The sequence below is a fragment of the Scardinius erythrophthalmus genome (genome assembly GCF_964197995.2).
Source record: "Scardinius erythrophthalmus genome assembly, chromosome: 16".
NCBI classification, from domain to species: Eukaryota; Metazoa; Chordata; class Actinopteri; order Cypriniformes; family Leuciscidae; genus Scardinius; species Scardinius erythrophthalmus.
Window position 1 is genome coordinate 11637965 of NC_138236.1, and position 23610 is coordinate 11661574.

Here is a 23610-nt window from a genome sequence, read left to right on the forward strand (position 1 = left end):
CCAGGAGTCCTCTGGTGGAAATTATGCACTCCAGCTGGTGGATGTGACAATAAGAGACTTCAACATCATTAAAGAAAATATTACCAACCCAAAATTTGATCTGCTCTGTATATATATAGTTGTATGTATGTATAAGTGATAATGACTGTCTGGCATTTTATTGCACAGCTACTCAGAAATATCTAAATATGTGGACATGAAATATTAAGTTGAAATTATTTAGCATTTATTTTACCTATTATCCAACAGCTGCCGATATAGAAAACTTGTCTTTTATAATGAATAAAACAACTGGCCTAGCAAGACGAACATTGCTACAATATTAAAGGTGGTATCACTGATTTCAGGCCCAAAAATATTTTTATCACATTAATCTTTCCTAATGATCCGCTAGCTGCCCGCCCCATAAGCATGCCGTCAAAAAAAACGCGTCACTGTAGGGATCCTAGGCTCTGAGATCTGCACACAAAAACAAATGGTTTAGCCAAACACTCAAAACCAAAACAAATAGTGTTCCAACCAATCACCGACAGGGAGAGGGTGTTGTGGTTGTGAGGTTTTGAGCCAGCTTTTTCTTCAGCTCTGACTTCGCGTGCAGCCGTGCACGAGCACAAAACCTCACAACACCCTCCCCCTGTCGGTGATTGGTTGGAACACTATTTGTTTTTGTGTGGGAGAAAAACGTACCGTATGTCTAAGGAAAATCGCATATTACTGAAAGAACGAGCAGAGAGAGAGGCCCGGTCGCGCGCGCGTCTTCTGTCTTGCTCTCTCTCACTCCCTCGCGCTTATTAATCTAAATCAATTGAGAATTGACACAATGGTAAAAGATCGGAAGAACGAAGTTTCACGTGGAGCATTCGGATATTTTTTTCCTGAATTAGGCTACCGCTGGGTGTGAAATGTGCAAAAAAAAAACTTTTTACCTTGCCTTCTTCTCTGAAAAGCGTTCCGCCCATTCAGCTGACACAAAAAACACTTTCAATAAACTAAACCTTTGAAAGTGTTTAAATATGCGATGTCCTAACTGCCGGGATAATCACACAACGCGTACAAGTCTGTTAATGATACGTCCGATTCGCGAACTAATGACTCCTTTGAACCGATTCACTTTAATGAATGGTTAAAACAACTGATCTGTCCAACACTGAATCGGTTCGGTGTATAACAAAATCGGTAACACTTTACAATAAAGGTTCAATTTATTAAACTCTAGTTAACTAGATCAGTTAACATTAACTATTAATAAACTGCACTTCTACAGCATAATCTGTATTAATGTTAATTTCACCATTTAGTAGCCTACATTATTTAAATGAAAAGTTGTATTTGTTAACATTAGTTAGCTTAATGTACTGTGTGAAGTAACATAATAAAAATACAGGGTTAGGGTTAACTAAGATTAACAAAGATTAATAAATACAGTAACAAATGTATTGCTCGTGGTTCATGTTAGTTAGCCTAATATTCACTAATGTAAACAAACCAAACCACATTTAACACCTCTTAAAATTAGAATTTTGTTTGTTACCTCAATAAGGGTCATTCCTATTTTATTTGTGTATATTTTAATCATTAACATTAAAAACATTTAATCATTAACATCTTTTTACGACTAAAATAACAGTAAAGGGTAAAAAAAAACTGAATTCCCAAAAATTAAAACGGAAAAAACGGAATTTATAGGGCCCTACATTATGTGCCTTAAGCAACAAAACAAGTCTTAACACAATATAGGGAGTTTTTGTTAAAAAATTGCGTAATGATTAAAAAGTATTATGAAGTATCTTGTGAGTGCTTGTGAAATACTGTGGGTATCCTTAGACTGCCTTTGTCATGCTGTGTACTCTTCAGGAAAGGATTGTACTGTTTGTTCATATGTACATAACAAAATGATTAGATAAGAGACCGGGTGACAAAGAGTCCCTTGTCCACAAATTTAACATCTGACTTGTGAATGGTGTGTGTTCTAGGTTTGCCAGCGCAGGATCACATGCTAGATGTTTCACCAAAACTGGATTTCATACATGACATTCATTAGACCGAGAGCAATGTTCAGTCATCGCAGTGTATACTAAACAGTGCTTCACCTTAAAACTGGTTTAAAGACCAGTATGCATCCTTGAAGATGCTTGACTTTGTTCCACAAGTCGAATCTCATTCGCTCAACACGAACGCACAGTAGATTTCAGAATATACATGTGCAGCCCTTTGTCAGGATTTGCTTCTTGTAGCTGTTTATGCTAAATACATAAGCTTACACTAAAAAACAAAAACAAAAAAAAAACTGTAGTGCATGTGTTTTCACTTAATTGCACAATCCTTTAATTTCCAGACCTCCCCTAACATAACCACTATGGTGAAGTGTGGTCTCTGTCAGCACACTTTTGTCTGTAATAACACAGGTGTACAGGCACTGCTCAATAATATCTCAAAAAGGAGAGCAGAATAATACTGGTTTATTACAATGATTTAGGGATACAGTGTTTGTTTGGTTAAAAGGGAGATTATTCCTTCAGCACAACTCTCTCTCTCTCTCTCTCTCTCTCTCTCTCTCTCTCTCTCTCTCTCTCTCTCTCTCTCTCTCTCTCTCTCTCTCTCTCTCTCTCTCTCTCTCTCTCTCTCTCTCATTTCACCCACCTTCGTAATCAAATTAGGGCTCATTCCAGGCAGAGGACTCTCGTCGTGCACAGGCGCACAGTCGACTACGCCCTCCAACTGCATTTGTTTTCCTGGTAAATTGTGGCTTTTACTGAGAGGATGTTGTGGGTGGATTCTGCGCTCACAGGCCTGTAAAAGTGGATATTAGATTGTCTTCGTTCTGTCATGCCAGTAAGACACCCGTTTATCTGCTTCCAAATGCAAAATAGATGTCATCATCATAGTAACTTGTATGCATTACACACTGTTTCCAAAAAATAAATAAAAGGGGGTTCCTTGGCATGACTGTACCAACTTAAAGGTGCATTCAGTCATTTTTTCCTCTATAAAAAAGTTTACATGAAATTAATAGTGCTTTAGCCTTTTATTTTTGAACCAATAAACGCATAACATTTTAAGATAAAGTTTGAGACAAAACAACTTTGCATAAATGTCGTTGCATGTATTGCAACTATAATTCTTCATATTTTTTATTAATAAGCAGGTAAAATTGTACAAAAAGGTTTAATTTAACATTAATTAACTATATTAGTTAACAAGAATTTACAATGAACTATACTTCTACAACTTGTATTTATATTATGTTAATCTCAGCATTTAATAATACATTTCAAAAGTTGCATCTGTTAACAATGCACTGACAACTAAGATGAACATTTTAATTAACTTTAACAACGGTTAATAAATGCTGTAAAAATATTTTGTTCATTGTTAGTTCACATTAACTCATTATGCATTATGAAAAGTTATTTTTATTTATTTATTTATACAACAATAGACGAGTCATATTTTATTTAATAGTAGTGTAAATAAATATAATAAATTTAGTTTTCCATCACTGTATAAATAAATAAGAAAATAAATAGAAATACATAATAGAAAACATAGGACGCATTATATTTTATTGGATAATAATAATAATACAATGCAATTTAATTTTCTGATTTATAAATAAATACATAGGCCTAACAAAAAACATAAGATGCATTATATGTTATTTATTAATAATAAATAATAGAATTATAATAAAATAATGCATCTTATGTTTTCTGTTGTTGTAGCATAAAGATAATTTACTATATAAAAAAATAGACATAAAAGAATAATTAAAATCATCTGCATATAATAAAAACAACCAGTATCTGTAGCCTCTGTGTAATATATATCTATCTATCTATCTATATATATATATATATATATATATATATAATGGCTTTGGTAAATGAAAACTTTGCATACTCCGCCCACATCAGCAGGTCTCATGTCCAACATGACTGCCATTTCTCTGAGCGATGCATAAACCAATGATTGAGTGCATTTAAAATACTTTTTAAAGGTCCCGTTCTATGCCCCTTTTCACAAGATGTAAAATAAGTCTCTGATGTCCCCAGAGTGTGTATGTGAAGTTTGAGCTCAAAATACCCAACAGATCATTTTTTACAGCATGTTTAAATTGACATTTTTTGGGGCTCAGAAAAACGAGCCGTTTCAGTGTGTCCCCTTTAAATGCAAATGAGGTGCTGCTGGACGACACAGGGGGCGGAGCTTCATGAGCTCGCGCTCAGTCTGTCAGGACAAATTCATCTCACGGAATGATGATAATATCAGAAACTCTCAGTAACGGCGTTCATTTCGAGTCGGACAATAATGCCTACAGAGTCAGATTGCTGTATAGAGATGAAACAGGTATAGTTTAGTAGTTTAATTACGGTTATTATAACGTATTTGTCATCTGCTTGTAGGCTATGTATCCATTATTTATTAATAGCCCACAAGTCTGCTGTCTGAATGATGATCAAACATGTACTGATGAGTTTAATAAAGTTTATTGTACATCACACAAAAGATGAAGCGTCAGTTTTACTTCAGAAAATCACCGTAAGAGCTGAGTAAACACAGTAGGCTAAGTTATAAGAAGTGCGCAAGTAGCCAGTAGAGTTGAGGGAGCATTCCTGTGGGCGGAGGTTAGTCAAGAAACGGTTCTGGTGATGTCACCAATGCAGGATGTAGAGGGGTGTAGTCCAATCGAGCCGTTTTTTGTAGTCAACTTCTGTTAAATAAAATATCTCGCTTGGCATTGAACTTTGAGCTTTATAATTTTACAGATATTATTTATGCTCTAACAGCAACATTACACACTAACTAAAGTTTGAAACATGGAATCGCATGCAACGGGACCTTTAAGTATCACATAAAATCATATTGAAGCCACGTTTTTTAAATATTTGCCCATTAGATGCACTTGATGTGATCTTACATAATGCTGACAGCTCGTGAGTCTCATTCAGAGCGATGCAGCTCAGCAAACACAAATGCAGTTTGTTCTGGCATAATTACGTCCAACGCTTATGTAAGTCCTGTGAAACACACCTTAGGAGCCGGTACAGGCTAAACCATGCAGGGACAGTGCACTATAATTAGATAAATAATAATAAAACCTAAACCCAGCTGTCGCCAGGAGAGACACATCTCAGCTATTGACTGAAATGTTATATAAAGGATTGGATGAATTACTGTATAGTCTCTGAATAATTCACTTTTGGAAGAAAGCACCAGTGATATATTCAGTCATAATCATGGATGACTCATTTTCAGATGCTAATCATTATTTGATTATTAATTTCTTAGTTGGAGGGAAGAGGGAATGTGAACGGCTGTCATGTTTCACAACCACATATCATTTATAATGAGATACCTGGCAAAACTAATCATCTTTGCTGTGTTCGGTCTTTGCAATATATCCAGTTTCCCTTAATCGAGTTCTCATCTAAGTGTTGCTGTTTACAATTGGAATAGAAGAAACCTTTAACCAAACATGTTTAAAAACATGTTTTTATGACTCAGCACACGTTTCATGTAACCTTTAATCTTAAACTGTCAATAAGCATCAATCTCCAGTTTATGTAGGACTATGAATTGCACGGCATCTCTAATGTTTCTCATGCCGTCATATGGCGCCATCTAGTGGCTACAAATATATGGAGTCCTGCATGGTAATTTTATTGTGATAACATCTAAAGTTTAGTTTTTTATGTTTCTCAGATAACATGGATTTTTATATTTTTAATTTTTTTGTAAAATATTTATAAAATGAATAAAAAAGCAGATTTCGTCTGAAAAACTATACAATATGACCAATATAGCCTACCAATATCTTATTCAATATTGACAGTCTACTACATTATATTTTTAAACATATAGCCTATATATTACTGAATGTATCGGATAGAACGAGATAAAAAATAAATAAAAACATCGAAAAGGCGTAACGTAAACCGTCAAAACGTTTAGTTTACTAGCTGCTAAATTATTCCGCTTCCCGCGCGAGGCGCGACTCCTCCAACTCCTACGTGGCGTCAGACACCTCTTAACGTAACCATATTAATTTAAAAAAACAATTATTTGTTTTGGGACTGTGTTTAGGCCTTTGAAATTAGACCCTTCCTCTCATTTTAAATGTATAATTAATTTATTACTTTTTTAAAGAAAATTCCTTTCTTATTGATATATATTTCAATTCCTTATGGAATTCTACAAATTCTGAAACGTAGAAGGAAGTACAAACCAGTAGAGGTGGAATGTGAGCCCACACCTGCATTTAGACAAGTTTCATTCAGGGAATGTATTTAGCAAGTTTATGTAAACACATTTAAAAAGTAAATAGACTAGATCGATGTAATTGATACAGAAATTATGCGATAAAATATCACAATGCATTATTATATCTATCATAACGCGTTAATTCTACGTTATAACCCTCATTCTAGCCATGCGAGAGTGGCAAAGTTAGAGTTAAAAACTCGGTATCTGATGACTCGCACCACGTGTTGTTTTGGCGCTTCAACGCGCGCGCATTTCGCTGACACCTAAACAAACGTGTCGTGATCGTGAAGATGGCTCGTTTTTATTGAATCGGTTGACGTTTTTAATCTACGGTTTTTATAAATTTGAACGGCAGGATTTCAGGTACAGTTAAACGTTCATTTTATTTTCCGTGTCTGCTTTCATTGCAGTGCACCTAGAGAGAGTCACTTGTACCAACATGGAAGTTCACTGCAATGTTATGTAATGTATTAGGGTCCTCTAATAGGTTTCAATTCTGAGCCTATTCAAATACACTCCGAAAAAGGCTATATTATGCTATACTAGCATATATATGCTATAGACTCAAAGGTGAATGGGGCTTTGGCGTATTTTGCTTTTGTTTACAAGGTCAGCGTGGTTTACATTTTGTCCTCTGAACGTTATTAAGTGCGTGGATGTTGCAGAAATTGGCATGGTCATTATAAATGTAAATATATTTATTTTAATATTTAAACGTATATGTATAAATATACTTTTTTTAATTTGTTTTGTTATGTCAATACAATTAATGATTTAATTCCTTGTGTCAGTGTCACATACATACGTCTACATAGAGTCAAGACAGGTAACGTTACACCAACGTTTGATGTTAAGTCCGACAAAAAATATTAAAATGTAAAACAATAAAATAGAATTTAGTTCATAAATTGACTTGTTCATCGTAGAAGATGTGTATTCAAGGCATTTTTATGAATTGCATTTCTGTGTGTTTTTGGTTAACTCTACAGTTCCAGTAAAAAGAAAAAGTGATGTTATTTATGCACTTACATTTGTTATTTTGCTTGTGGCTGATTGTTGGATTGTATTGCATCATTGCTGAAATAAACATCGCTGTCTGTCTTTCTTCCACTGACAGACGCTGTTGAGTAATGAAGTACATACTGGTGACCGGTGGTGTGATATCTGGCATTGGTAAAGGGATCATAGCCAGCAGTGTGGGCACTATACTCAAATCATGTGGCCTGCATGTCACTGCTATCAAAATCGACCCCTACATCAACATTGATGCAGGCACTTTCTCTCCCTATGAACATGGTAAGTGCAAACTACTTGAGAGATTCGCCTCATTTAGATTTTTTTTGTTGATGATACAGAAATATGAACTGCTACATGAGATGTTTGCTTTCATGGAACATCGGTTTATAGCCTCCAGCACATATAGAGCATAAATTACTGATGGCTTTGACAGCTGTCTTTTGTTTATATCTGTATCCACATGTCACATTCAATCTCTCTGACACTATGTTTACCAGGTGAGGTGTTTGTACTAGATGATGGCGGTGAGGTTGACTTGGATTTAGGGAATTACGAACGTTTTCTGGACATCCGGCTAACCAAGGATAACAATCTGACGACGGGGAAGATCTATCAGTCTGTTATAACCAAGGAGAGGAGAGGGGATTACTTGGGCAAAACTGTACAAGGTGAGTTACACAACAGTCATGAGGATGTTTGGAACATAAATATACAATATTTATACAAGGAAACAGGATTACAGTATTTCTTATCTGTGTTTGAAATGTAAAAATATTCTTCATTTTTATTTGAATACCATTCAGAAGGTTAGCATTGGTAAGATTTTTTTTTAATGTTTTTGAAAAGATGTCCCTTTATGCTTTTCCAAGGCTGCATATATTTGATCAAATATCAATATAATATTGTGAAATATTATTACAATATATTAACATTTTCTATTTGTATATATTTTAAAATATTCCTGTGACGTCAAAGCTGAATTTTCAGGATCATTACTCCAGTCTTCAGTGTCACATGATCCTTCAGAAATCATTGTAATATGCAGAGCCGGTTCTAGACATTAGGAGGCCCTAGGCAAAATTCATGTTGGAGGCCCCCCACCCCCAATAAAAAAAACACTTGAAACAAATATGATTCCTAACCTTTTTATTTATACAACATTTAATTTTAAAAGCAGTATATTTTTACTTACACAGTACATAAGTTTGGACACATTACTATTTTTAATGTTTTTGAAAGAAGTCTCTTATGCTCATCAAGCCTGGATTTATTTGATCAAAAATACAGAAAAATAATATAGTGAAATATTATTAAAATTTTAAATAATGGTTTTCTATTTTACTATACTTTATATTTCTGTGATGCAAAGCTGAATTTAGTGTCAAGTGATCATTCTGATTTATTATCAAATGTTAGAAAGGGTGCTTAATATTTATTTTATAATCTGTGATACTTTTTTTCAGGATTTTTGATTATTAAAAAGTTGTTTTAAAAAAGTCTTCACTATCATTTTTTATATATTTAACACATCCTTGCTGAATATTCCTGTTTTTTTCTGTATTTTTGATCAAATAAATGCAGGCTTGTAGAGCATTATAATAAACTTCTTTCAAAAAACATTAAAAATAGTAATGGGTCCAGACTTTTACCGGTAGCCTACTGTATGTACATATTAATCAAACTTTATCTAAGGTAATCTCTTTTTTGTTTAATGAAGATGTTATTGTTGTTGTTGTTATTTTGCTGTTTTATTCAATTTATTCACAGTTCCAGAATCCCACTTCAGTAAATGAGCATAAGTGCTTTTATATCGCATTGCTACTTTAAATATGCTATACACAAATCAAGTGGAAGAGAAAGACACGATCGCTACTGAGCAGAAGAAAATGTATAAACTGATATTATTGGCGTAATGTCAGGGTATAATCTAATCATCAGCAGAATTTAGAAGATAGACCCATGAGATCCTTTATTTGAAACATTTAAAAATGTTGTAGTGTGTTGGCTTTTTAACTTAGAATACAGACGCCTTGTCTTTTAATTTTGTAGCTTTTTTACTAGTCAGCTCCCGACGCGATGTTATTCATTCATTGTACGCGCAAATTCAAAGCGTCGCGTCTGGGCACGTTAATGACGCTCGCGCTCTTTTAAACTCGTAATAAAGCGGTGAATGATTTTTACAGAAATGACGCTGATCTACAGGACAAGTTTATATTTAGAATACATTGCAATCACTCCAAAATAGATGACGACAACTCACACACCTGCATTTTGAGCTGTGCTTCTTTGTGTGCTTAGGCTTTTGCCTCGCAGCACCTGATGGATGCGTTCGTTACACATACTTTCAGAAGCCGGCACCCGCTTTGTAACGGACACATTAATTGGTTTAACTGCAGTAATGTAACAGTCTATGGTGAAGATAAACATCGTCACTATTTTTAGTTAATTAATAAATATTGAAATAAATTGTAGATAGGATATTTTTACATTATATTATTATTATTTTTTTTTTGTCCCTCTGTCTGGGCCCCATCCCGCCAATCGGGCCCTAGGCACGTGCCTAGTTTGCCTTTGCGTTAATCCGGCTCTGGTAATATGCTGATATGGTGCTTAAGAAACATTTCTTATTAACAGTATTGAAAATATTTTTGTCTAAACTGCAATAAAAAAATTATGGATTCTTTTGTAACATTATAAATGTCTTTACTGTCAATAACATTTTAAACAGTTTATTGCATCCTTGAGAAATAAAAGCATTCATTTCTTTATAAAAAAAAATCTGACCCCGAACTTTGTAACGGTAGTGTATATATCAATACACAACAATTGCTTTTCTCATGAATAATTTGCTTCATAACAGATGTACTGTGATGTTTACTGTATTGTGAAGTATTTGATGGCACCAGCCTTAATTTGCATATCCTCCTCTGATTGTATTACAAAAGTTTAATCAAACATTACTCACTATACCTGCTTCTTTGGAGATAACAATGGCATATTATGGTGTCACTAAGGTGAATGTGAATAATTTTTTACAGTGGTACCTCACATTACCGATGCTATACAGGAATGGGTCATGCGGCAGGCTAAGGTCTCGGTGGACGATGACGGTATTGAACCAGAAGTCTGTGTTATTGAGGTATATCCATCTGTTTTATGCTGTACATTGAGAGGAAACAGTTAAAATTGTTGCTACTAAGGACAGTGGCGCAGTTATTAAATGTAAAAAAAAAAATCGTTCAATACAAAAAAAATTGTTCAATACAAAAAAGTACATTTTTAAGTCCCCTGTATTGTACTACTACTTAGGTAGGTTAGCTGGAATGTTACATATCTTCAAGCTTTATGAAAAAAATTCCACCACTGTTAAAATGAATAAATACAATTTTAATATAATATAATTTTTTTTAGCATTAATGTATTTACTTTTTTCCACAGCTTGGAGGTACAGTTGGAGATATTGAGAGTATGCCTTTTATTGAAGCTTTTAGACAGTTTCAGTTTAAAGTGAAACGGGAGAACTTTTGTAACATCCATGTCAGTCTGGTTCCTCAGGTAGGAAACAAGCTTACTTTTCTATATTTAAACCTTTGTGGTTAAAAAATAGTTTATTTGAGTATGGAAAAAAAAGCAACTACTGTGGTATTTGGATGTATTTTCAGCCTAATTCAACAGGAGAACAGAAGACCAAACCCACACAGAACAGTGTCCGAGAGCTTCGTGGACTTGGCCTGTCACCTGATCTGGTTAGTCTTTACTCTTTATATATTGTAAAGAGCCAATCCATGGATTTTCAAGTCACTCTAGTTCTGAGATTTTTTTTTTTGTTGCAGATTGTTTGTCGTTGCTCAACTCCATTGGACACTGCTGTCAAAGAGAAAATCTCCATGTTTTGCCATGTGGAACCTGAACAGGTGATCTGTGTACATGACGTGTCCTCCATCTACAGAGTACCTTTACTCCTGGAGGATCAGGGTATTGTTGACTACCTCTGCCACAGGCTGGACTTGCCCATTGTGATGAGACCTCGAAAAATGCTCACAAAGTGGAAGGAGATGTCAGACAGGTTTGCATCCGCCTAACAGTCCGAAAAAAACCTGCAATCTTCTGACAATTCCAAGGTTGTTGCAGCTGTTTTGAGCGACCAGTGTTTTTGCTTCCTAGGTCTGACCGACTCCTGGAGCACACCTCCATTGCTTTAGTTGGCAAGTACACCAAACTAGCAGATTCTTATGCCTCTGTTATTAAAGCACTGGAGCACTCTGCCCTCGCCATCAACTATAAGCTAGAGGTCAAGGTAAGAAATGACAGCAACTATCCTGTGCTGTTCCATTTGAGTGTGTCCTAATGAATTTTAGTTCATTCATGTTAATAATTTGCAGAAAAAGATTAACTTTGCTTACATTATACATCTTACATATATTTGTTTGAGTGTGTACTTGAAAATGGTACCTCATATCAGTACATAGATTCAGCAGATCTGGAGCCGGCAGCGTTGCAGGAGGAGCCGGTTAAATACCATGAGGCCTGGCAGAAGCTCTGCAGTGCTGAGTGAGTGTGTTCTCAAAATACACTTGACAAATCGCTAGAAAATGATGCAACTAACAACATATACTACTGTTCCAAAGTCCGAGGTCGGGTTTTAAATGTTTTTGAAAGAAGTCTCTTATGCTCACCAAGGCTGCTTTTATTTGATCAAAAATACAGTAGTCAAGTCAAGTCACCTTCATTTATATAGTGCTTTTAACAATATAGATTGTTTCAAAGCAGCTTTACAGTGATAATAGGAAATTAAAGGAACAGATTGTTTTGGCTTTACAGCAGCTCTAGAATAATGTTATTGTCCAGCTAAAGTTAGTTTTGATTGATTCACTTCCGTTGCAAAGATCATTAGTTATTAACTTACACGACACCGTTCTAACAGAAAACTCCTAATGCGCTCCGGCCCGCTCATTTGCACAACAACAGTGCCTGGTGGCTCGAGAATGCAAACCTTGAAATAGTTGCATGCGTTGAAAAAATTTGGAAACCGTTTGCATCTCCGCGTAAGCTTCAAAAATGCGAATATGTGAAAACACAGACAGCGTGCACATGCGTATTACATGTTTATTCTATAGGTATGCGCATTTGAATATATATGTGTGCAGGCGTGTAGTCTTTCTTTACAAATTGACCTCAACAAATTACTTGTCTGGCCTTAAAAATTCCTAATACAGAATTTTGAAATATTACTACAAATAAAAATAATATACATATCATGTATTTTAAAATGTAATTGATTCATGTGATGGCAAAGCCATTACTCCAGTCTTCAGTGTTACATTATCCTTCAGAAATCATTCTAAAGCTGATTTGCTGCTCAAGAAACATTTCTTATTATCAATGTTGACAACAGTTGTGCTGCATTTTATTTTTGTGGAAATACGGATACATTTTTTCCCAGGATCTTTGATAAATAGTAAGTTCAAAAGAACAGCATTTATTTGAAATATAAATCTTTTGTAACATTATAAGTGTCCTTACTGTCACATTTTATTGATTTAATGCATCATTGCTGAATAAAAGTATTAATTTCTTTAAAAAGAAAACTCTTCCTCAAACTTGTAAGTTCCATTCTGCTGATGTCATTTCAACTATATGGGCTCTTGGACAATGTTAACCAATTACCCAAAAGCTGTTTAGGCTTTGTTTTAAGCAAACTCTCTCACAATTCAATCAATACTCAATGAATAAAATCAGGTCCTGCTTTTACTTTTTGTATTGTCATTAAATATTAAATATAAAAAGTCACATTTTGGTAATAAAATTGTTCACATACTGCATTTTCACATTTTAAATGTTGGTGTAATCTGTGAGAATACACTTGTATGTAATAATCAGACTTTGTTAAGGTTGTTAGTTTGAATATTTATTTATTTATTTATTGAATGTATATTTGACTATTTCATTGTGCTGTTAGTGGGGTTCTTGTTCCTGGAGGCTTTGGTGTCCGAGGCACGGAGGGAAAAATCCAAGCCATTAACTGGGCAAGGAAACAAAAAAAGCCATTTTTAGGTAACAAATTATGTTAATATAGCATAAGATGTTCAGTGCTAGTTACAAAATATGATATAATCACAGCAATCCTGTGGTTAAATTTGAAATCAACCCTGTTCTGCAGGTGTCTGTTTGGGCATGCAGCTGGCAGTGTGTGAATTTGCTCGTAATGTACTCGGCTGGGAAGGTAACAACACCCATACTAGATTTTCTGATATGTCTATTAAAGCAAACATTGCATATGCTTTTGAATGTATGTGTTTACATTTTTTTATTTTAACTGTTTTTTTCTTAACAGATGCCAATTCTACAGAATTTGATCCTGAAACAAAACATCCAGTGGTAGGTGTTGTTTTGGTAAAACAAATGAGAATTTATGCACACTGATTCCTTTTTTTGCATGGTGTGTTGAGATCCTTTTTTTAACCCAGGTGATTGAAATGCCTGAGCACAATCCTGGGCAGATGGGAGGAACCATGAGGTTAGGAAAAAGGCGTACCTTATTCAAAAACACCTCCAGCGTTCTCCGTAAGTTGTGATCTTTTGTGCCATTGTAAAATGTGAAAGTCACATATCACAAAAATAGAAACTGATAAATATGTTAACGTCATTTTGAATTTTGTTGTAGGAAAGCTGTACGGAGATGCTGAATATGTAGACGAAAGGCATCGACATCGCTTTGAGGTTCACAATAGTACTACCGGTAATTGCAAAAATGATTAATCATTAATCCCATTAGCTCAATCAGTTCCTTTTGCATTTTTCCAGGTGAATCCAGAACTGAAGCACCACTTTGAGGATAGAGGCTTTCGATTTGTGGGTCAGGACCTGGAGGGAGAGCGGATGGAGATCATTGAACTTGAAGGTCAGTGCATGTCCAGTATCTGAGTATCTGAACCTATGTATGGAGAAGTTGTCAGTCAGTATTCGCTTCAGCTCGTTTCTTCTGTCACAGCAGATCAAACTTATTTTGTCGGAGTGCAGTACCACCCAGAATTCACTTCTCGGCCCATTAAACCCTCGCCTCCTTATTTTGGCCTTTTACTGGCAGCATCTGGGAAACTACAGAACTACCTACAGAAAGGATGCCGGCTCTCACCACGGTTTGTTGCCTAGTAAATTCTCTCATATCATCTCAACTATTTAAAGTGGAGACGACTAGCATATAGATTGTCTCATTATCTTGTTTTCTCTCTATCTCTCAGAGACGCATACAGTGACCGAAGTGGCAGTAGTTCACCAGACTCGGAGATATCTGAAATCAAATTTCCATCACTCTCTTAAAGGGAATATCCACATAATCGTTAAAAAAAATATATATGACATGAAATGATGAACTTCAATAAATGAATAAAAAAGGCTTGTGTCATTTTTAAGTGGTCTGTGTACAGTGATATACTTACAGTGAAATCATATGGGGCAAGACCAGAAGAAATATACACCAGAAGAAGAGTACACAGCTTTAAAAGTAGTATATTCATCAGAATTAAACATTGTGCCAATGTTTACACAGAGAAAACCAGTTAATACATTAATCTTCCTTAAACGGTAATCCCACATCTGGAAATTTTTTGGTAATTTACAGATCCAAAAAAACAAACGCAGTACTGTAAATTTTAAATATATATATATATATATATATTATTTTTTTTACTATTACAAACGTGCTTTGGAAGAAAACTATTTGTCCTCAGAGGAAGGGCTGTTTATTTTCTAACTGTGCTTTTATTTTGTAAAACTCTATTCCCTCAGAGATGATCTCGCGATATTTCGGCTGAGCTCTGTTCGCCAGAAGAGGCGCCTGTAGAAGAACAACATCAAATTACATGGGCTTCTGAATAATTCCAATTTATAAATGTCGAAGATGGGAAGATAATACAAAATTATTTGGATCAGGTATCACACTAATTTACCATCTAACAGGATTACACGGAACCTAAAGGAAAGCATCACGAGACGTGGATTGGCACCAATGTTTACTCGCTAGCTGCTAATATGTTGAGCTGAAGATGATCGATGTTCGGTGATGAATAAGAGCAACCACGAAGACATTCGGACAAAAAACAAGATTTATTTGTTAATTTGTATTGCTAATTCTATTAATAGCACCCGTACATCCCCGTTTGTCCAAATAGTTTTAAGTTAATCATCTCAGAAGACATCAGCAAAGCTAAAAAGCTAAAGTCGTTAGCCTGCAGAGCGAATGACAGTTCTGTGATGTTTTTCCTAGTGAGCACTGTGCACTGAGTAGCTCTAAAAGCTCTTGGTTTTGTTAGTGAACCTAAAATAACATTTAAGATCGTTTTTCTATGGGATGCATTGACTCAATATAATCTCTTAATACCTTTTTTGCAGCTGAATAGACCTCACGCTGGCTTTGAAGAGTTTCGTGACGGATATCTCTTGACTATCATAGTATGACCCAGTACCCTCCACAGGCTGGTCGCTCTAACTTCTACGCTGTTGTGAAAGCAGAAGCCTCATCAACACCTCCCCTCTCCACCAACATGGCCAACAGCACCGTCGTCCCCGGCAAAGTTCCAGGCACCCCTGGACCTGCTGGAAGACTGAGTCCTGAAGGCACTCAGGTGAGACACTATAGCAGATCAAATGTATTAGATTCTTACTCCATTTGTATTCCTCATAACATTTATGATCTAATATCTTCCCTTCAGGTGCTCAGCAAGAAGAAGCTGCAGGACCTTGTGCGTGAAATTGACCCTAATGAGCAGCTCGATGAGGATGTGGAGGAGGTACTTAACGTATTATTAGTGATATTTTCATATCAGTAACAAGTCAGTAGGTTGACTGAACTACTCAGTCATAAGGAAGCGTTTTATAATAGTTAATTGTTGCATTTTAAAATGAGAAATGTCCCTTTATATCCACTGCTAATTAAAAATTCGAAAAACAAAACGGTCATATTTATTCATGTTGGTCCCTACTATCCATTTCCCATTTTTTCAGCTCAGTGCTTAGAATTATTTTATATTAGCATTGTAATACTTTTATTTAGCAAGGATGCATTAAATTGAACAAAAAAATAACAGGAAAGACATTTACAAATGTTACAAAATAAATGCTGTTCTTTTGAACTTTGTATTCATCGAAAAAAATTAAATGTATTATGATTTCCACAAAAATATTAAGCAGCACAACTGTTTTCAACATTGATGATAATAAGAAATGTTTCTTGAATAGCAAATCAGCATAGAATGATTTCTAAAGGATCATGTGACACTGAAGACTGGAGTAATGATGCTGAAAATTCAGCTTTGCTTCACAGAAATAAATTACATTTTAAGATATATATTAAAATGGACAACAGTTATTTCAAATTGTAATAATATTTAACACTATTGCTGTTTTTTATGGTATTTTTGATCCTATAAATAGAGCCTTGGTGAGCATAAGAGAAATAAAAAATAATCTTACCAACCCCATAACTTCTGAATGGTAGTATGTATAAATATATTCCTATATATATATATATATATATATATATATATATATATAATTTTTTATTTTTTATTTTTTTTTATGCACATATATATGTGTGTTGGTGCTTTGCTGACAGACAGTAAAATGACTTGCTGTCACTACACTGCTGTCTGTTGACCGGAGTCATTTCCCTTCAGATGCTCTTGCAGATTGCTGATGATTTCATTGAGAGCGTGGTGACTGCTGCATGCCAACTTGCACGACACAGGAAGTCAAATACTCTTGAAGTGAAAGATGTCCAGCTACACCTTGGTGAGGGTCTTGAATATACAGTTCCCAGTGGTTTAAGTGCCTTTTTAAAAATTAATAATAAAAAAATAAAAAAACATTTATTTTCATGCATCCATAAACTTAATGTTTTTCATGAATTTTCCTACTATAATAGTAATTTTATAGAAAATAAAGGTACAGCAAACATTATGTATCCTATAAATTGTTAAATCAAGGCCAATTGCAGATTGTTTGAATGACTATCTAAGGGATTGCATTAATATAGTCCATAATCTTACTGTTTTGAATTACAGAACGACAGTGGAACATGTGGATTCCTGGTTTTGGCTCAGATGAGATCCGACCGTATAAGAAAGCATGCACCACAGAAGCCCACAAACAGGTCAGCCATCGCTCTCATGCACTTAAACTGATCCCTCTAGATGATTTTGAAAAACAAATAACTTGCATACCTAAATATCTATTTCTGTTCTTTCAGAGAATGGCATTGATCCGCAAAACAACCAAAAAGTAGCAAGATCGGAAGTACCAACAAACATTTTTTTTCCCCTGGAAGTTTTGGAAGTGGATAGGGTTTGAACCTATACATGTTATGTTAATCAAAGAGGAAGAATGCGTTGTACTATTTGCAGTACACTTCTTTTGACATTTCCCATTCAAAAGGTGTGCAGGAATTGACGTCATTTGTCTGTACAGTTCACTTTGTGTTAAATCACCATGTGAACATTTTGTTTGAGCACCTTGGTGCTATACTGGGGTTTTATTATATGATAGAATCTCACAGAGCTCTGTAAAAAACATCAGATTTTTTTTTTTTATTGTTTAACCCACAAACCACATTTTTATTCACATTACATGTTTAGTTGACCCATCATGCAGTCGCACAACTTCTGCTCAGCTGGCATTAGTAGCTATGCACAATTACAATCACCATGTGTCTGATTTGTTTATAATGTTCGGTGTTGTAGAACTCGTCACTTAAGTAATATTAAGTATTATAGAGAAATCCTCATTGTGTGACTTTCTAAAGGTAAACAGTCATTTTTACCAGAGAAATAAATACCACTTCCCCATGTAATTAATTGCATTGGAACTAGTGACATAATGCAGATGTTAATTGTTAGAGGGGGTTATATATGTGACGTGTGGGAAATGGTGCATAAACCCCACCTGCTGTGGGCAGATTTAAAAAAATATTTGTGGAGTTAAACTGAGTATAAACTGAATTTCTTTTCTTTTTTTTTTTTTTTTTTTGGTTTTTGGCCGTGTATCACAGTGTTTTACAGTCTCCTGTTTTTCATGAATAAAAAACGTAATTGTGATTTATTCACAATGAACTCACTCGCATTGTGTTGGACTGACTTCATATCAGAAGTAATAACCAAGACAAACTGTGTCAGCTGTATATCTTAAATCTCCCTTTATCTTTGAAAGTCAAATATTAGTGAATCATTTACAAATCTACAGGATTAGCTCTTAAAAACCTTCGGAATGTCATGTAATTAAGGCAGCCCTTTCTGAATCAACTAAAACAAATCCAAGTTTATGGAATTATCTGGTCATGTGCTGATGGAGTTGCACTGATGCCACACTAAAAACACGTTTATCCAAAGTTAAGCCTAGAAATATGAACAAACATTTGGAAATCAAATGTGCACATGCGTGTAAATGACGCCAAATGTTCCAGTGTGGTTTACAAAAGGTGAAATCTTGCAGAAAAGCATATATTATCCATGCCATGAGGAAAGATCTGTCTGATCAAATTTAATACCTACAATCTTACATTTTAAAGTCCTAGAGATTAGTTGTAGGTGTATTTGGCAATGTCAGACTGATCCATCCTATTTAAAGAACTGAACTCAAAGGTTGCGATATATTTTAAGTTAACAAGCACAGCTCTTGTTTTTCTCAGCAGCTTCATTGTTTTGTGTCTTCTGGGACATTTGGGCTGTAGGAGCTGAGCTCTTGACTCCATCCCACCCCTCACGCAACTGGATCTCTCCGCTTTTCAAGCCCTGGTAAACCCTTCGGGTCAAGAGTTCAAAGGCCTCTTTCACGTTGTGACCCGTTTTGGCCGAGGCCTCGATGTACGGCGCTCCCAATTGGCTTGCAAGCTTTTCTGCCTCGGTTCGGTTCACGGCTCGCTCTCCGGCCTTGTTCTGGTCACTCTTGTGTCCCACCAACACGAAGAGCACTGTGTAGGGCTGCACACGTTCTGACACCTCCGCGTGCCACTGCTTCACATTTTCGAAAGATTTGCGGTTGCCCAGATCGAATACCAGAAGACCTCCGACTGAGTTCCGGTAGTAGGAGCGAGTCACAGACCTGCAAATGTACCATAGTTGAAGGATCAATTTTTCCAGACCTTTGTACAATAACAATCAATCATGTATTTATACATTACATTAATTCCGGCTCCATTTCGGCCTCTTTTTACCAGCCAATCAATTCCCAATAGATAAAATCCAACATTTTTTTCTCATCGGATATTCTGTACCATTCCAAAGGCCTTTTCAAGGAAAGTCAGTTCACTCTACTGCCAGCTTTGCAATGCCTCCAGGAGCTATTTCGGGAATGCAAGACCAACTCCTATCTACTTGAATGGGGAAATACTGAAATCTCAAAAACTGCTTGCCAAGTTAACATTTAAATAACATTAAATCAGCAATAAAATCTGAAATGAACTGCCCCATAAACGTTGTTTCTTACCCTCAGATAGCATTAAAATAGCATTGGTCCCTCCAATGTGCAAGGAAAAGTGCTCATCTCGGGTTTCTATGAGAACTGGAGCTTCAATTGGCAACTGGCCAATTGGTAAACTGGATGATAGTAATATTATGAGTGAAACATCTTGCTATATATAGAATCTTTGACCAATAAAATGAGTTATATGTCAAATAATGTTGACTTTCATGGGTTTAAACCCCCTTACAAGCCAATTCAGATGTGGCTCTCACCTTTACAGGTCATCCATGTCACTTTTGCAGTGATTTTTTTTTTTTTTTTTTTTTTGGATAACTCAAAGCAACATTTATTGTTAAATAAGCATTGTTAAATAAGTGCCTCCTCCCCCTCATCACAAGGCTCGCCACCCATGAGACATTGGAATGACATGAGGTTGAGTAATTTCCTTTTTGGATGAACTATCTCTTTAAAGCAGGGTTTCTCAAACTCGGTCCTGGAGGGCCACTGTCCTGCACAGTTTAGCACCTGAGCAAGCTAATCAATGTCTTCAGGATCACTAGAAACTCACAGCTAGGTATGTTTGATCAGGGTTGGAGCTAAACTGTGCAGAACAGTGGCCCTCCAGGACCGAGTTTGAGAAACCCTGCTTTAAAGTCATTTCTGCATACCAGTGAACAGGCCCAACTCCAGCTCAAAGATACTAGATGGGCTATAAACCTTTCCAGGTGGGCCAAACTGTTGCCTGGGTGGGACAGTTAAGTGGGCCAAGCCCTATGGAGCCGCGCTTGGCAGTGAATCCATTTATAGTGTAGACTGACAACATACTTCCTGAAAGTATCATGAGAATACTTGCTGTCGTGATGAGTAATATGTTTCACAATTCTGTTTTACAGAAGCAAGGCAACTTCTTTAAACTGTTGACTAAACCTACAGAAGCTACTTTGAGGGGAAAACAGTCCTTCTTCTATCGCCATTTGGACAATTGTGGATTGTTCACCTTAAAAGGGATCCTCCACCCCAAAGTAAAATTTCTCTCTTATCAATTACTCACCTTCACGCAGTCCCAGATGTATATGACTTTCTTCTGTAGAACACAAACTTTTTTTTTCCACAAAGATTTTTTTTGAAAAAATACTCTTGACTCTGTGAGTCTCAGGGATGCCCAACCCTGCTCCCAGAGGTCAACTGTCCTGTAAAATTACCCCCAATTAAAACACACGTGAACCAGCTAATCAAGGTCTTACTAAACACACTACCAACTTTGAGGCAGGAGTGTTGAGGCAAGTTGGAACTAAACTCTGCAGGACAGTGGCCCTCCAGGAGCAGGATTGGACACCGCTGATATATAATGCAAGTTGACAGTTCAAAAACCACACAAAACGAACATGACGGTAATCCATACAGCACCTTTTGTTGAAGCAATGTTTTCTAAAGTAAAATGTTTGTGTGAGATAATAATGTTTTATACAATTCTAAATACCATGGCTAGCTGTCATATATGTGTTGGTCTCGCATAACCAGACTTTCAGACTGACGGCAGAAGGTCTGGTCTCTATCACAGCTTTTATTGGACAAGGACTGCCCAAGAGGACGTTTCACTGACATGTAACGCAACCAATCACAGTTTGTTTTGTTCCGCATCATTTTTAGGGGCGTGAAAATATAATGTCAATATCCCTGCAATAACAGACCGGCATGCATCTGTAAATTATTCATTCAAGAACGTTGTGCAAGTTTACTGCAACAATGGAGCCGCAAACTTCACATACTTTTGAAAATCCAGCTTTTAGTTGATCCTGATAAGCGATCATTGTCACAGTTGTAAACATCTTCTGAATTCAACCAATCAGATCATGACTTCGAAATTCCTGAAGTGTTTCCAGAAAAGTGTGCCATATGCATCAAATGTTCAGCCAAGGGTCCGTGGGCGTGACGTCTGAGGCTGAGACTAGCTTGACATAACTGGGAATTACAGAGGGCGCACAAGTGAACACACATATAAAATATAAACCATATGAAGCGATGGTTTATATTTTAAAAATATTAAAATATCAGTATTTTTCTCATTCACACCAAACGGTTTTCTTCAGAAGACATTCGTTCCACACTTGGGCTTGTATGGATTACCATCGGGTTTGTTTTGTGTGGTTTTTGAAGCGTCAAATTTTGGGTTACTATCCACTTGCATTATATAGACTCACAGAGATGGATACATTTTCCAAAAATCTCCATTTGCGTTCCACAGAATAATCTGGGACGGAGTCATTCAATTCATGGTAGAACTTTCAAAAGCTTGAATGTTTGGACTTACCTAAACCTCTCCTGACCAGCTGTATCCCAGAACTGCAGTTTGACCCTCACTCCAGGTTCGACCTCTAGGAAGTGTACATAGAAGTCTACTCCGACAGTCTGGTTGATGCACTCCAGAAACAGGTCTTCTGTGTATCGCTTCAACATGGATGACTTTCCCACCGTGGAGTCTCCTAGCATGATGATTCGAAACTGGTACTGCCACAACGTGAGATCCATGACTCACCGAGAGCTAAAACCAACGTGATAAATGAAAAGGCTAGAGTTCACTAAAAACTATCACTCCACCAGAATCCTTGGATATTTGACCAGAGAACCCCTCACCTTAGAGTACTTGAAGTTCTCATGTTAAATATAGGTAGAAACAAACCCATAGTTCCTTAGGTTCCCATGTGTTTATCTGCAAAGAGCAGCATCTGTGTGAACGTTTTAGGGTTGGGAGTGTCTACTTGATCTGTTTCTTTAATCTCTGTCTGTTCATACTTGTTAGTGGGCAGGGTTTATGTGAGGGGCGGAGTTTATAAATACCAGCAGAAAGTTTGGAATTTCTCAAAGACCGGAGGGAATGAGCATGCAGTATCATATCAGGACAAGCCCAGCATTTCCTGTTGAGGCCAGCTAGTGGCATGCATCACATAAAAGCACATGTAATGAGCAAAAACATTTCAGCTAAGACTTTCTCAATAGGCCAACCATGAGAATGCTTCCACCCAGGTCATAACCTCTGAAGATGGCTGGAAGACTTCCAATGTCATGATGGAATCAAGCCCACAATATTCCTCACCACCTGTGCATTACAGATTAGTTTCCATTATAATGAGGCTTTCCAAACAGGAGGAGAACAACAATGGAACTGACTCCCTTAGGACACAGACAGACAGACAGACGATTTAGGCTGGCTTGAGCTATTTTAGAGTGTTTCACATTGTTTTCGGTTACGTTAGTTTAGTGGACTGCTTTATAACTCCAATGAGGCTTTAATTGTAGAACAATAAACATCCGTTTTTCTACTGAAACACAAAAAGCCACCGAAAGGCCTAAGTGCACTTAAGAAACTTGGAAAGTAGTTTATACCAGGTTAGCAAGGGTGGGGATCCAGTGAAGCGAGAAAGCATACGTTTAAACAGCACTCGTAATTTAGTTAGTCTAATAAATTTTAAAGTACTAAAATGGCCATTAAAACATGACAGTTTTACTCACGAGTCACGGCTCCTCATACTGCTGGAAACAATTTATTATTAATGTATATTTTTTTGTAGCGTTTCCTTCATTAAAACACCTTGTAATCACTGATCTATATAGATATCAGTGCTTGTAATGCATTTTTCTTGATGGCCGCTAGGGGACGCTCTTTCTCTATGACTATGACACTAAACATCCGTAAAAAAAAAAAAAAAGAAAAGAAAAAAAGAAAGAAAAAAGATCATCCGTATAAGAAAGTTCAAGCTTTACTGGGGCTCATGCTGACTGTGTTCTGAAAAAAGTATTCAAACTTGGTAAAAACTATGTATTAGGCTACTAGGCTACATTCATCATAAAAGCAAAATCAAATTAGTCAAATATTTA

At 36.1% G+C, this 23610-nt stretch overlaps 3 protein-coding genes across 5 annotated transcripts; 2 read left to right on the top strand and 1 right to left on the bottom strand.

Annotated features, from left to right (window-relative positions):
• Positions 1-6480: 6480 nt before the first annotated feature.
• On the top strand, positions 6481-14703 carry ctps1b (CTP synthase 1b). The gene is made up of 17 exons (XM_081389428.1): positions 6481-6627; positions 7382-7560; positions 7779-7949; positions 10320-10420; positions 10720-10836; positions 10944-11027; positions 11115-11347; positions 11446-11578; positions 11744-11832; positions 13241-13335; positions 13442-13504; positions 13616-13659; positions 13749-13845; positions 13946-14001; positions 14086-14182; positions 14276-14420; positions 14523-14703. The coding sequence occupies exons 2-17, from the start codon at positions 7395-7397 to the stop codon at positions 14599-14601; spliced, it is 1770 nt and encodes a 589-aa protein (XP_081245554.1). The 5' UTR covers positions 6481-6627; positions 7382-7394; the 3' UTR covers positions 14602-14703.
• Positions 14704-15063: 360 nt separating this feature from the next.
• On the top strand, positions 15064-18390 carry taf12 (TAF12 RNA polymerase II, TATA box binding protein (TBP)-associated factor). The gene is made up of 6 exons (XM_081389432.1): positions 15064-15213; positions 15673-15905; positions 15993-16070; positions 16956-17070; positions 17343-17431; positions 17528-18390. Exons 2-6 carry the CDS (start codon positions 15735-15737, stop codon positions 17561-17563), a joined length of 489 nt encoding a protein of 162 aa, XP_081245558.1. The 5' UTR covers positions 15064-15213; positions 15673-15734; the 3' UTR covers positions 17564-18390.
• rab42b (RAB42, member RAS oncogene family) lies at positions 18311-23402 on the bottom strand. Of its 3 annotated transcripts, XM_081389431.1 has the most exons (5): positions 23245-23354; positions 22573-22831; positions 22369-22444; positions 22046-22276; positions 18384-19374 (listed from the first exon to the last, which is right to left on the bottom strand). In XM_081389431.1, the coding sequence occupies exons 4-5, from the start codon at positions 22261-22263 to the stop codon at positions 18933-18935; spliced, it is 660 nt and encodes a 219-aa protein (XP_081245557.1). In that variant the 5' UTR covers positions 22264-22276; positions 22369-22444; positions 22573-22831; positions 23245-23354; the 3' UTR covers positions 18384-18932. The 3 variants fall into 3 exon arrangements, with proteins under 3 accessions (XP_081245555.1, XP_081245557.1, XP_081245556.1); XM_081389429.1 differs by lacking the exon at positions 22573-22831 and having other exon boundaries at positions 18311-19374; positions 23245-23383; XM_081389430.1 differs by lacking the exons at positions 22369-22444; positions 22573-22831 and having other exon boundaries at positions 23245-23402.
• Between the last annotated feature and the right edge of the window lie 208 nt (positions 23403-23610).